Source organism: Berghia stephanieae, chromosome 10, assembly GCF_034508935.2.
Source record: "Berghia stephanieae isolate SIO BIC M18660-M18661 chromosome 10, UCSD_Bste_1.3, whole genome shotgun sequence".
In the NCBI taxonomy this organism is placed as follows: domain Eukaryota; kingdom Metazoa; phylum Mollusca; class Gastropoda; order Nudibranchia; family Aeolidiidae; genus Berghia; species Berghia stephanieae.
This window is the reverse complement of record NC_088369.1, coordinates 42990971-43005970: the sequence shown is the minus strand read 5'-3', so window position 1 is coordinate 43005970 and position 15000 is coordinate 42990971. Positions and strand designations below refer to the sequence as shown.

At 39.7% G+C, this 15000-nt stretch overlaps 2 protein-coding genes across 4 annotated transcripts in view; one reads left to right on the top strand and one right to left on the bottom strand.

Annotated features, from left to right (window-relative positions):
* LOC144955820 (uncharacterized) overlaps positions 1 to 4078 on the bottom strand; it is a 5030-nt gene extending 952 nt beyond the window's left edge. Inside the window, exon 1 of the mRNA XM_078886016.1 lies at positions 1 to 4078. This exon is cut by the window's left edge and continues 952 nt beyond it. Within this exon, the coding sequence (XP_078742142.1) occupies positions 1 to 3639 (3639 nt within the window). The 5' untranslated portion in view covers positions 3640 to 4078.
* Positions 4079 to 9087: 5009 nt separating this feature from the next.
* LOC144981179 (myo-inositol 2-dehydrogenase-like) overlaps positions 9088 to 15000 on the top strand; it is a 21315-nt gene continuing 15402 nt past the window's right edge. Inside the window, exons 1-2 of one of the 3 annotated variants that reach the window (XM_078929332.1) lie at positions 9088 to 9179; positions 12774 to 12890. In XM_078929332.1, coding sequence (XP_078785458.1) covers positions 12855 to 12890 — 36 coding nt within the window. In that variant the 5' untranslated portion in view covers positions 9088 to 9179; positions 12774 to 12854. Of the gene's footprint in view, positions 9180 to 12722; positions 12891 to 15000 lie in introns of those variants that run through there. The other 2 variants (XM_078929331.1, XM_078929330.1) reach the window with 2 other exon arrangements.

Below are 15000 nucleotides of genomic sequence, written 5' to 3'. Positions count from 1 at the left end.
CAATTTTCTCCTCACCCAGGAGAGAAACACCTGCCTCAAATTCATGTCGTGCTGATACATCTGGAAATCGCGTAATCCCATCACTGAATCATTGGATGGCAAACTGGAGCCAAAAACCTTCGCTTCGATGGACGACAAAATATCGTAACGACAACTCGGCCTTAAAGTGTTGTTCATGTCATTTGTATTATTCAGAGATGCTTTACCGAGTCCGTCTCGGTGGCCCGGATCGTCGAGGCATAATGCGATATTAAGAAGATCTAGATCCCCTGATTCTTTCAAGACATATGTCTCTTGAGAGTTGGACAAGTGTATATTTCTGCAGAACTCCGTGTAGTATTCTTGAAGCTGACCGTTGTCTTCCAGATCCCGTAACGTTTCTAAATTGTCATCGGGTGCCGTGGATCCTGTTGGAGGTGCTGTGTATTCATTCGAAAATAGTACGTCTTGGGAACATTGTCTTTGGGGCACTGCATTTTCATCAATGCTTGGCGTTGGGACAAACAGGTCTGTGAATGTTGGTGAGGACGTGGGTAATCGTTTCACGGTTGAATTTTCGAGATCAATGTCCACCATCGTGTAATCCGTATTTAGATCCTCAACCACACCGCTATCCTTCATTTGAGATGTATTTTCAATGCATTTCCCTTGCATCTGAGATGTAGTTTCAACAGAAGAGAACACGTCCACTGTTCCGATGTCAGCGCAAGGCGTGGTAAGTTTTTCAAGTGCTGTGATGACAGTGACCGAATCTTGGAAGAGACTGTCGGTCTTTTCACAATTCGAGCGCAGAGACTCTGATTTTGCAGGTTGTACCAATGCTGTCGCAAAATCAGCTCTTGTCTCCCTTCTGCTACCACTTGAACAATGGCCATTTGACCTATCGCATTTCTTTAAGCAATCTTTACTGGAATTTTTCATAACTTTGGCGTTGACATTTTTGGACGTCTCGTTCCCATCTTTTCCATTTAAAGCATGACTCGGGATCATCCCCTTAATCATATCGACAGATTTACATGTCGCGTTGTTTAGGATAGTCGTGGTTGGGCTGAGAGTCGGTGAATCTCCTGCTTCAGCAGCTGTGTTGTTTATTTTTGTCCTTTTGTTGATTGTATTTCCACCCGTGGAATTGATCGATGACAAACTAGTTTTCCTCTTCTCTCGCTTTATCGGGTTATCTCCCCTTGCATTACCTCCGCTGCTATTACGGGCGCTGGTATCCATGATCGGAGCCATGTCGGTGAGAGATCGACTGTAGGTCGTACAGCATGACACGCAGCTCGTTGATTCAACTAATCCCACGTGGTTATCCTCGCAAAGAAAGTTCATTATCTCATGTCCTTTATCGGTTATCGTCATGTGGCCCTGCTTTTTCTCGACATTCGGGAATGTTTCCGCTTTATCTTCCCCGTTGATCAAGTTCCCTTCCACGGAGTTATCTAATTCATGAATGTTGCTGTCTCCCACCTCCTCGTTTGCTTTAATTGTACTAGAACCATCCTCGTCCTCCCCGACCAAGTGTTGGCAAACACGGACACATGACATGTACGAGTTGAAAATGAACTCTCGTGAAGTGACTACCTTATTTGATGAGTCCTTGAGATTTGCGTGCATGACCTCTATGATTTTGGTAGGGAGTCGCCACATAAACTTACAGCCCGCGTCGTTCGAATTGATGAAATAATTCAAATCCTGGCTGAAACTCAAGTGATTGAAACCGGGGAGATAGCACAACGTGGCAATTTGGTGGCCCGTCTGAAGATGGAAGACGTACTGTCCTTCTGTTCCGAAGGCAACGAAGAAGGAGCTCGTCGGGTCTATTGCAACAGATTTAAGGAAGGCGTTTCCAATTTGTATTTTAGTTATCGGTTTTAGGTTAATGTGCGGGTCAAAGGGGAAAACGTTGATACGGCCTTTCTCCTGACCCGTGACGATGTAACCTTTTGAATAATTGTAGGACCTCTTCTTAGAGCCAAGGTTTTCCGGCAACTCGCCGATGGTGACAAATTTTGGTGTGTCCTCTTTAGGAGCTCTTCTGATGAGAATGGTTCCGTCCTTGGAGGACGAGACAAGAGTTAATATTCCATTGTTATGAGCCAGGCTGATGGAGACGATAGCTGAGGCATGATCGTTAATGGCTTGGACAAGCCTGTAGTCTCTTTGGGCGTTGAGGATGAAAATGATCCGATCTCTACCACCAGTGGCAACCAGTTTGAAATCATTATCGTACATTACTTCTACATAAGTCACCTCAGCGTTGTGGGCCTCGATTACCTTTTTTAAGATGCCCGTGGTTGCTTCGTAGACTTTTATTTCACCAGATCTGTTGCCAACAATTATATCTTCACCGTCTGGTGTTATCTTGATTGCGTTCAACTCCCTAAACCGTGTAAAGGGTTGTCTTTGTAGAAAATTTGTTTTGCTACTTTTCTTACTACGGTTTGAGATTTCCAGTTGAATCAAGAGTTGTGCTATGGTACAATTCAAATCGCGCGGTGTTATCATTTTTAGTGACCGTTTCTCTGTATCCATGGCAGCGGCTTCTGACACAATGACCGGCGCACATTCAAAACCGTCTTCAACAAATTGTATGCGCCAGGAATGCAAGTGTTGGTTTGCCATGAGTGTCGTGACTATCTTGGTTTTTTGGTTGATGGTTAAGGCGATGATGTCACTTTTGATGGCCCAATGTATCGGATGTCTTTGATCGCGTCCGAATAAGTCGTTGTCGTCAATACAGGCCACCATCGTAAGATTACCAGGGTTACAGATATTTACCATTCCCTTCTCACACCCCATAAATATCAAACCTAGGGCGAATTTGACACAGAAACATTTGGTGCTCACTTTTAAAACGTCTTTTATGACGAATGATTTAATCTCGCACAAAGAGCCACAGGAAGTGACGGTATAAATACATTTTATGAATCTGTTCTGGCCACTAACAATGTCTATAAATGTATAATTACCGTGCTTGCCCAAAAGAACTGCTCTTTTTTCCAACATGGCATTAGTTTCATATCTGGTCGACTCAACGTTCGATAATGAAAAACAGCTAATTTTGCGATGGCCGCAAACTGCGAGTAAACAATCCATACTGGTCATCGTCATGGCCAATGGCTCCATACACCATTTGGCTGCTGCCAATTTCCTACCATGAACAAATTCATACACTAGAATACCATAGTCATGCGCCAATAGAATTGCAAGATAGATTGACCTCGGGTGAAACTGAAGCGCTTTGATCGAGGATTTTCCTTCATGCACTGGAAACGTATTAACTTGAGTGAAATTTTTGGCATTGAAAACAGCGACAGATGGATTGAAGCCGAACTCACCGTATGCGAAAAAACGACCATCGCCTGAGAATGTCACACATCCAATTTCACGAGCGGACGGATTCTCGATAAAAGCTTGATTCGGGTACTGCGGGTCAGATATCACCAGGACGGATGAAGCAACAAATGCGACATTTCCATTACACGGATTTGCAGCAATGGCACTCTTGGATTTACAAGATACGCCAGACACATATTCTAGTGTGATTTCATCGTATGGTTGGTTACTATTGAAATATTCTGATGTAAGGCATGCTTCGTTGCTAAGCTGTACCACATTAATATGAGCCATAATTTTCATTGATGTTTTGACGAAAATTTACATCGAATCAAGATGGATGTTGATGTATTTCAGTTGGTAAAGACATTCTCCCTTTCAGTTCAAAAACAGTTTATTTTTGTTTCATACCCTTATATTAACCTAATGATTTTGGCTTTCTTCTGTCCATATTTTAAACTCCAGTTTCAATCTACTTGCCTTCAATGCAGTTACCGGTTTTCACCTCATTGGAAATCCATTCATCTCTCGCGATTTTCAAATTGGATAAAGCCATTAGAAGATGAAAATAAAAAGGGTAAATAGTTACGGTAAATACTAACGGTAACCCGTTTTGTATTATGGTGCAGATGCCATGAGATGTTTTTGTTTACAAGGTTTGATTATTTGTTATGGTTATTTTGTTGGAGTTATTTCAATTTTTTCATTTGTTTACGACTTTTTATTTTGCTTTTTTTTTGACGTCAATGTTTCATTCAACGAGGGTTCGAATTTGTGCGATGATATTCCGAGCACTTCTCTGTACTTTCCTATCATGATGCGTGAAACAAGTGAAAGAATAGATAGTGTAATATAATATGTGGGAAGTGTCTTACTCAATGCGATGAATAGCAATGTTAAATTGAATGTAAGCTTCACTTTAATGTACGAAAACAGATAGAATAGACGTTTTTTGGGTTTCCCCTTTATCAACAAAACAGGATGAATGAAAGTAGTAGTAGTAGTATTAGTAGTAGTAGTAGTAGTAGTAGTAGTAGTAGTAGTAGTAGTAGTAGTAGTAGTAGTAGTCGTAGTAGTAGTAGTAGTAGTCGTAGTAGTAGTAGTAGTAGTAGTAGTAGTAGTAGTAGTAGTAGTAGTAGTAGTAGTAGTAGTCGTAGTAGTCGTAGTAGTAGTAGTAGTAGTAGTAGTAGTAGTAGTAGTAGTAGTAGTAGTAGTAGTAGTAGTAGTAGTAGTAGTTGTAAGCTTCGCAGTTCGAATGACGCTTGCTGAGAATTGTGTGATTCAGTCATGGTCGACAAGTATAGCTGCTCTCTCCATCCATGTTGTTAATTGTTTCCATTGGTCACGGTGCTGGGCCAGAGTTTTGAGGCTGTCAATATCTTGTTGTGACTTTAGAATGAAAGACTACAGACGAATGAGATAATGTGGTAGTGGCGTTGTTTATTCTTCATCTTAACAACGCCACTACCACATTATCTCATTCGTCTGTAGTGTTTCAGTCATCCTGTTTTGTTGATAAAGGGGAAACCGGAAACGTCCATTCTATCTGTTTTCGTACATGAAATTGAAGCTAACGTTCAATTTCACATTGTTATTTATTTCTTCGAGCTTCGAGCAGCACGCATCATTTACATTGCCTTGCTCAGTGCGAGATGGTTGGGTCAAAGTTTTGCGATTTTGTTATAAATGTCATATATAATGCTGAAAACGTATATAGCGCTATAACTCCGAGACACCAGACTCTAAGCGCTTAAATTACATATTACTTTGGCTGAAACATACTCATACACACACACACACACACACACATACACACACACATCCAGTCAAGGATTACGTTCAACATGTTTGATTGTGCGCGGCTATGTGGTCTAGTGGTATAACACTTGCCTACGGATCGGAAGGTCCTGGGTTCGTGTCCCGAGCGACGCATATTTGAGTCCTTGGAAAAGACTCTTTACTCACATTCTCCCATCCTACTCAGGTGTAAAATGAGTACCTGACCGTTAATAGTGTTGTCTCTGTCCGAAAAAAAAATTTGTAATATCGCCTTACAGGCTAACAGGCATTATGTCTCGCCCTACATATTAAGCGTTGATTTGGCTAGGGACCTCTTGTAAAGCGCTTTGAGCACGTGAGTAGATATTGCGCTATATAAAAGCTCGTTGTTTCAAAACTGCTGAGCTTGCAATGCAATCCGACATCGATTCCGGCTCTATGGTCTAGTGGTATGACATTCGCTTTCGGATCGGAAGGTCCTGGGTTCGAGCCTCGCTCGGCGCATAGTTGAGTCCTTGGAGAAGGCTCTTAACTCACATTCTCTCACCGTACTCAGGTGTAAAATGAGTACCTGGCCGTTAACAGCGTTGTCTCTGTCCCAAAAATATGTAATATCGCCTGACAGGCGTCATGTCTCGTCCTACATGTTATGTGTTGCTGTTGGCCAGGGACCCCTTGTAAAGCTCTTTGAGCACGTTTAGTGGATATTGCGCTACATAAAAGCTCAAGTAAGTAAAGTAAGTAACTTTCTCCTTATCGGCAATTTTCCGGATTTTCCCCCAAATTCCACACCCAACATATACAAAAATAGATCTAATTCACTCAAAGACACAATCTGTTAGTTCTTGCTGTAGCCTACCTATTTTTTGTTGTTGGCTAAACGAGCTCTTCAACACAGTGTTAATATACTTTAAAAAGAGCAAACATTTTTGTTCAAATATTATGATGTACAAAAGAAATACTCTTCAACGGTCGTAACGTCACTTCCTTCCTCATGACGCATGGTAACTTAGTTACAATGGCTCTAAACTATCGGAACAATGGCGGACACCCTTATGAAATATTTCCCCGGCGAGCATAAAAGCGTATCCAGAGGGGAAAAAACCCCATAAATTTGATCATGTTTTGACTTTTACACATTCTGATCACAAGACATATGAAAAGTTCTAGCCAGCATGAAGAATAAAAAGTAACGATTTTCTTTGTTTAGAACCAAGATGGCCGCCGTTGCCGTGCGGCGTGACATCAGACTACTAACTGAATCCTATTAGAATAACAAAAACGTTGGATACGTCGTAACAAAAAAAAAAATTGAGCTTTTATATAACGTAATATCCGCTAAATGTGCTCAAAGCGCTTTACAAGGGGTCCCTGGCCAACAGCAGCATTTAACATTTAGGACGGGACATGACGCCTGTTAGGCGATGTTATAATTTTTTCGAACAGAGATAACGCTGTTAACGGCCAGGTTCTCATTTTACACCTGAGTACGGTGAGAGAATGTGAGTAAATAGCCTTCTCCAAGGACTCAACTATGCGCCGAGCGAGGCTCGAACCCAGGACCTTCCGATCAGAAAGCGAGTGTCATACCACAAGACCACATAACCGCACAACTGTGACGATTTTCTTATGGGTGGTACGGAGATGGTTAAAGAATCGATCAATCTAGGTGAGTTTTGTGAGCATTTTTCATGTAGTGCAAAATCCACAGAAAGTTATCATCCATAACACTTTACAAGGGTTCTCAAGCCAAAAGCAAACTTTGAATGTGTTATAGGGCTAGATAGTATGCGCTTGGCTTAGAAGCTTACAACATTGCTATCCGGAAGTATAACGGACCAACACACAAAACTATGTGTAACAATGAACTTTTATAGTCTGGTTGATACAGTTTAGTGAGAATTACTCATAAAGCCGGGTGGCAAAAAAAAAACAAACAATAACAAAAACCTGAGTGACGTCATCTTCGTTCTATCTATATTATAAGACTTATTATAATTATTTTATTCGACGGAAGCAAAGAACGCTGTTCTTATCTTATTCTAGAGTATGATGGGGGGAAATGTGTGAAAAAATAGCTTTCTTTCGATAGCTTGCACGGCCCACAGTGGGTTTCGAGCCTTTGACGGACATGTCACAAGGCTATTACCAAACTCCTCGACCACAAACTACAAACTATATTTATGTTCTTGCTATAGATAGTATGCAGATGACGTCACTCAGGCCTTTGTTATTGTTTTTGCCATCCGCGTTTGTGAGTTGTTCTCACTAAACTGTATTAACCAGACTATAAAAGTTCATGTTTACACAGAGTTTGTGTGTTGGTCCGTTATACTTCCGGATGGCACTGTTGTGAACTCCTTGGCCAAGCGCATTCTATCTATAGATAGTATGCACTTGACTAAGAAACTCATAACATTGCCATCCGGAAGTATAACGGACCAACACACAAAACTGTGTGTATCCATGAACGTTTATAGTCGGGTTAATACAGTTCAGTGAGCATTACTCATAAACGCGGATGGCAAAAAACAATAACAAAGACCTGGGTGACGCCATCTTCATTCTATTTATAAAACAACAATAAATTCATAATTCGCGTCTTAACGGGACATAATAATAATAATAATATTGAAGGATATATCAACAGATGCTTAGTTCTCAGCCGATAAAGGAACTCCAGAGCGTGTAGTGTTAAAGGGTGTCTCTGAATAGTAAGACATAGCACAATAGTATAGACGGTAACGGAATTAATTGATGTCACCGCAGCCATCGTTAACATTTTATATATGTGACCCTTCGCCTCAAAACGGTATTAAGTCGGGATGGTTAAGATGTTAAAATGGAATTTATAGCCAGAAATATTAGTCTTGTGTTGAGTTTGTATGTTTTATTGAGGAGAATGGATACCATATTTTAGGATGGGTGCTGATGCCAACAATTTATATTTTTGACCAGTTTAACATTAAATTCAGCTTTAAAGCATCTGGTTCTTTCCGACATAATACCGCTTTGAGACGGTGAGTCACATATAGCCTGACACAAGAACCCTCTAGGCCTGGCAGTTTGACGTCATTTTAAAGGTTTGTGTAGCATCTAGTGAGTTGTCGTAAGTAGAGCTCATGGAAACAAGTTATTTCATTGGTTGAACTATTGAATACAACTCGCGATTTGTTTTCTTTTGTGGCAAAAGACTGGCATTTTGACGTCATTTTTGGTCAGTGTCAGGCTATAGATAGTTCGAAGATGACGTCACTCAGTTTCTTTATTTTTTTTTATTTTTTTTTTTTTTTGCCATCGCGTTTATGAGTAATTCTCACTAAACTGTATTAACCAGACTATAAACGTTCATGGATACACACAGTTTTGTGTGTTGTTCCGTTATACTTCCGGATGGTGTGAGCTTCTTAGCCAAGCGGTAACTATCTATAGATAGAATGCGCTTGGCCAAGGAGTTCACAACATTGCCATCCGGAAGTAAAACGGACCAGCACACAAAACTATGTGTAACTATGAACGTTTATAGTCTGGTTAATACAGTTTAGTGAGAATTACTCATAAACGTGGATGGCAAAAAACAATAACAAAGGCCTGTTTGACCTCATCTTTGTTCTTTCTATAAGAAGCGCTTGCGAGATTCACACATGCCAGTACGACAACAGAAACCTGTGTACATGAACTTTATAGTGTTAATACAGATAGTGAAAAACTCACAACGCGATGCAAACAATAACAAGCTGTGACGTCATCTGCTATCTTAAGTTACGATGGCTACGATGACAGTCTTTGTGTGTTGTTTAGAAATCTAGCCATATTGTGTGATTACTACTCACTAAATTAAATCGATCAGACTATAGATAGTATGCAGATGACGTCACTCAGGTCTTTGTTATTGTTTTTTGCCATCCGCGTTTATGAGTAATGCTCACTGAACTGTCTTAACCCGACTATAAACGTCCATAAATACACGCAGTTTTGTGTGTTGGTCCGTTATACTTCCGGATGGCAATGTTATGAGCTTCTTAGCCAAGCGCATACTATCTATAGACGTTCAAAGTTCAAAGGTTACACATAGTTTTGTGTGTTTGTTTGTATGTCTTATCCGGCCGGCGGATGTAGTGAGTATTTTTCCTAAAATCATAGCATCAATAATGACCTAAATTATGACCGATTTGTACTGGATTTATACGTAGCCATCGTTATGTTATAGCCTGATACTGAAATCCAAAAGGACTGGCAGTTTGACGTCATTATTTGGTTTTTGCACCGCCCAGTGAGTTGTCGTTAGTAGAGCTCATGGAAACAAGTTATTTCATTGGTTGAACTATTGAATACAACTCACGATTTGTTTTCTTTTGTGGCAAAAGACTGGCATTTTGACGTCATTTTTTGGTCAGTGTCAGGCCATAACTTTACGAAGGCCACGATTTATATTACACACTGATAAACGTGTTGCTTTGAATGTGTATTCACGGCAGTCAGATAGATAGTTCACAAAAATATTGATAAATAAAACAATGTGCTAATGATAAGATAAATGTGAAAGAAAACGATTAACAATTATTAACGGTTTTTAGTAATAACTAACTACATCTTCGATGAGAGGAGATAAACGATCCATACAAATAAATGCCGAGCTAAAGTTTAACACATGTCGTATGTGTCTTCAAACGAATTTTACTCTGAACTCATTCATCATCTCATCTCTCCTCCCCCCCCCCCCCCCCCCCCCCCCTTCCACTAACCCCCCCCCCCCCCTTCCACTAATTCCCCCCCCCCCTTTCAGACATTTTGGTCAATTTTAATTTTAGCCAAGGAAAAGTTTGGGATCAGAAAGCGTTTTTTAACCCCCTCATTACCAACGATAGAAAAATCGTCACATTCGTTACGATACAAACATTTTTCGTATTCAGAATTATTTTGTACATCATAAAATTTAAAGAAAATGAACAGTGTGTGTTGTAGATCATGTTTTGCCAAAGAAATTATGTTTCGCAAAAACGTTATTGCTATTATGTCTGGGTGATAAAAATCTATTTTTGTGTTAGTTGGGTGTGAAGTTTTGGGGAAATCCTGAAAATGGCTGGTAAGGAGAGAGTTAAACACTTTCCTTTCCGTTCCTTTTCAGTATTTTCCCAAAATGACAGGTTTACCCAGCAGAAAAATTGATTTTTTAAACTCAAACAAGCTCTCTACAAAACAACTTTATGTTCTTATTGATTAAACAAAGATCATTCTTAAAAGTTTGTGATGTACAAAATAAATCTGAATTTAGAAAAATGTATATTATTGTGTCGTAATAAATGTGACGATTTTGTTATAGGTGGTAAGGAGAGGGTTAAATTACTTTTCTCTTTTAATAGATATGTCAGAGTAGTGCATTATTTACAGTTTCAGTTCAATTTTAAGCCTCCAATTGTCTTCACGTAGCGTATATTTTACTTGTTTTTATAAGGTTTTTTTGGGGGTTTTGTGTGTGTGGTTTTTTTTTTCATTGTTGTTTTGTTTTAACTGGGGTATTTTTTTCATATAGTACAAATTTACTTTTTTTCTAGGGTGGGGGGGGGGGGGTTTCTTTTCTGTTTCTGTTCGTCTCTCAATCTGTATCAATCTCCATTTCTTTTTCTTTTTTTTCGCGCAGTACATAATACATGGATTTTTAAACTATTTCTGATCAACGTTCAAGCTCTTGTTGGTTTCGTGCATTGCATATATTTTACAATAAATAACAATGTGAAATTGAATGTAAGCTTCAATTTAATATACGAAAACAGATAAAAATGGACTTTTCTTGTTTTCCCCTTTATCAACAAAACAGGATGAATTAAATACGACAGACAGACGAATGAGATAATGTGGTAGTGGCGTTGTAGTAGTAGTAGTAGTAGTAGTAGTAGTAGTAGTAGTAGTAGTAGTAGTAGTAGTAGTAGTAGTAGTAGTAGTAGTAGTAGTAGTAGGCGTATGGCTACCTCCAGATTATGTTTGTCGATCCATGATGTCAGGTCATCTCCGGCTTCCAAGATTGTTTCGTACCACCCTTCTAATTTTGTTACTGGGCATTGCAGGACCAGATGATCGATGGTTTGACGTGCCCCTTTGCAGTATTGGCAGATTCGTGAGTCAATGAGTCTCCGTCGATAGAGGCTTTCTTTGCTGCGACCATGGTTGGTTCTAAGTCGGTTCGTGGTGACCCAGTGGCGTTGTTAGGCGAATAAACCAAAACATTGATGGGCAGGAAATTCGAAACGTCTATTTGACTCAAACTGTTACAGAAACGCAGACGGACAAACCAAATCCTTTTTTTAGCTTGGGCGACCGAAGAGTTTCTGGAATGACAGAATTTATGAAGGGAATTAAAGAAGCTGACATACAGAGAAGTGATAAGACATGGAATGAGATAAAAAAGTTAGCTCAGGATAGAGAAGGATGTCTGTGGCCTATAGATAGTATGCGCTTGGCTAAGAAGCTCATAACATTGCCATCCGGAAGTATAACGGACCAACACACAAAACTGTGTGTATCCATGAACGTTTACAGTCGGGTTAATACAGTTTAGTGAGCATTACTCGTAAACGCGGATGGCAAAAAAAAAAACAATATAAAGACCTGAGTGACGTCATCTTCGAACTATCTATACCCTGACCCAGGGTGAAAAAGGCAATGATGATGATGATGATGATGATTTAATCTGTTTCCGTATATTAAACCGAAGCTTACATTCAATTTCACATTGTTATTTATTGATTCGAGCTTCGAGCAGCACAATTTACATTACCCATATTTTACAATGGATTTTAACTATAATTGTTGTTGCGGGTGGTTGGATGGGAGCATCACCCTTGAATCATATACCTATGATGTTCGCATGGGTGTACGATCCGATAGTGATGTCGTTTCTTCTTCTCTTTACTAGCCTATCCTGCTTCTTTGGTTTGTGATTGTATTTTTGACAGGGGATATTTTTTTTTCTGTAAATCTTCTGCCTGTTTGTTCTTGGTTATTAATAATTTAGCTTATGATATCTTTAGGTTATGATTTTGATTTACATTTGTACTATTTTTGTTAGATTGCTTGTTTTTTTTGTTTCAGCGGTCTCTCATATAACCTCAATTGTGTTGGAAGAGACCTAAAGCAACAAACAAAAAAAAATAAATAATTGTTGTTGTTGTTGTTGTTGTTGTTGTTGTTGTTGTTGTTGTTGTTGTGAATCCGATTATCGCATGTCTAGCAATTTAAAAGTCTGATTACCCAGTGCTAAACGTGAGGGTTTTTTTTTAATTCATTGTTGGACTAGAGACTATTTTATGTTGATTTGAGAGCTTGTTTTTGTTTTTGGTTTTTTTGTTTTTTGTTTTGTTTTTTTGTTTGTTTTTCGTCATTATTGTTGATGATTTTTTTTTCTTAATTTTTTTTGTTTGTTTCTTGTTTTGTTTTTTTTTGGGGGGGGGAGTTTGTTAATTTTCCTTTGTTTTTTTGTTTTTTTTGTTGTTTGTTTTGTTTTTATTTGTTTTTGTTTTTGTTGGAGGGGGGGGGGGGGGGGGGGGGGGGGGTTCTTCCGATGCATTACAACAATGAGATCATGAAGCTTTAGGTCATCAAACTAGTGAACAGATTAACCGTAATCCTCTTCGACTATCAAAGCTGTGTTGTGTTGCTAGGCAACCCGTTTTGGAATTGTATGAACAGGGTTGTGATCAGTAGTCCTTGTGTTCGGATCTCATTTGGATTGAAGGATAGACATGACGACACCGTGGATTCGAGCTTTTACACTGAAGGTAAATAACTCTCTCTCTCTCTCTCTCTCTCTCTCTCTCTCTCTCTCTCTCTCTATCTATCTATCTCTATCTATCTATCTATCTCATCTTCTCTCTCTATCTATCTATCATCTATCTCTCTTCTATCTATCATCTATCTACTCTATCTATCTATCTATCTATCTATCTATCTATCTATCTATCTCATTCACTCTCTTTCTCTCTCTCTCTCACACACACACACTCACACACACAGACACACACACTCTCACTCTCTCCCACTCCCACTCACTCTCTCTCTCTCTCTCATTCTCTCTCTCTCACTTTTTTCACTCTCACTCTCACTTTCTCTCTCACTCCTTCACACACTCTCTCTCTCTCACTCACTCTCTCTTTCACTCTCTCTCTCTCTCACTCACTCTCTCTCTTACTTTCTCTCACTCTCTCACTTTCCCTCATTCACTCTCTCTCTCTCTCTCTCTCTCTCTCTCTCTCACTCATTATCTCTCACACACACACTTTTTCTCACTCGCTCTCACTCACTCTATCTTTCTCTCACTCTCTCTCTCTCTCTCTCTCTCATTCACTCTCTCTCACACACACACACAAATACACACACACACACACACACACACTCCGCCTTTCACTTTCACTCTTTATCTATCCAATATATCAGTTTCCATATTTCTCTGTTGAGAAAGTGAAAATTAAATTTATTGCCAGTATTACAAATCTGTGCCAATACTTCTAAAATTTTATAAAGGAAACAAAGATGTATATTACGATTATGGGGCTAAGAAGTAAAATGTCATATCTGTCGTCATTTCAACGTTAAATTGAGCTTTGAGCTTTTTTTATATATAGCGCAATATCCACTAAAAATACTCAAAGCGCTTTACAAGGGGTCCCTACTGGCCAACAGCAACATTTAACATGTCTGTTAGGCGATATTACAGAGACAACAGTTACAACGGTCAGGTACTCATTTTACACCTGAGTACGCTGTGATAATGTGAGTAAAGAGTCTTTTCCAAGGAATCAACTATGCGCCGAGCGACAAATCGAGCTGAGCATAGTTGAGTCCTTGGAAAAGGCTCTTTACTCACATTCTCTCACCGCACTCAGGTGTAAGATGAGTACCTGGCCGTTAAAATGATTGTTCTATCTCTTTATCCAAACCATTTCCCAGCTGCATGGAGTGCTATTGACGACAAAGCGAGCTGGGCATAGTTGGAAAAGGCTCTTTTCTCGCATTCTCTCACCGTACTCAGGTGTAAGATGAGTACCTGACCGTTAAAATTGTTGTTCTATCTCGTTAATCAGACCATTTCCCAGCACAGCTGCACGGAGTGCTATTGACGACAAAGCAAGCTGGGCATAGTTGAGTCCTTGGAAAATGCTTTTTACTCACAATTTCTCACCGTACTCAGATGTAAGATGAGTACGCCTGGCCGTTAAAATTGTTGTTCTATCTCTTTAATCAGACTATTTTCCCAGCTGCACGGAGTGCTATTGACGACAAAACAAGCTGGGCATAGTTGAGTCCTTGGAAAAGGCTCTTTACTCACAATTTTTCACCATACTCAGGTGTAAGATGAGTACCTGGTCGTTAAACTTGTTGTTCTATCTCTTTAGTCAGACCAATTCCCAGCTGCACGGAGTGCTATTGACGACAAAGCGAGCTGGGCATAGTTGAGTCCTTGGAAAAGGCTCTTTCCTCACATTTTCTCACCGTACTCAGGTGTAAGATGAGTACCTTGCAGTTAAAATTGTTGTTTTATCTCTTTAATCAGATCTTTTCCCAACTGCACGGAGTGTTATTGACGACAAAGCAAGCTGGGCATAGTTGAGTCCTTGGAGAAGGCTCTTTACTCACATTTTCTCACCGCACTCAGGTGTAAGATGAGTACCTTGCAGTTAAAATTGTTGTTCTATCTCTTTAATCAGACTATTTTCCCAGCTGCACGGAGTGCTATTGACGACAAAGCAAGCTGGGCATAGTTGAGTCCTTGGAGAAGGCTCTTTACTCACATTTTCTCACCGCACTCAGGTGTAAGATGAGTACCTTGCAGTTAAAATTGTTGTTCTATCTCTTTAATCAGACTATTTTCCCAGCTGCACGGAGTGCTAT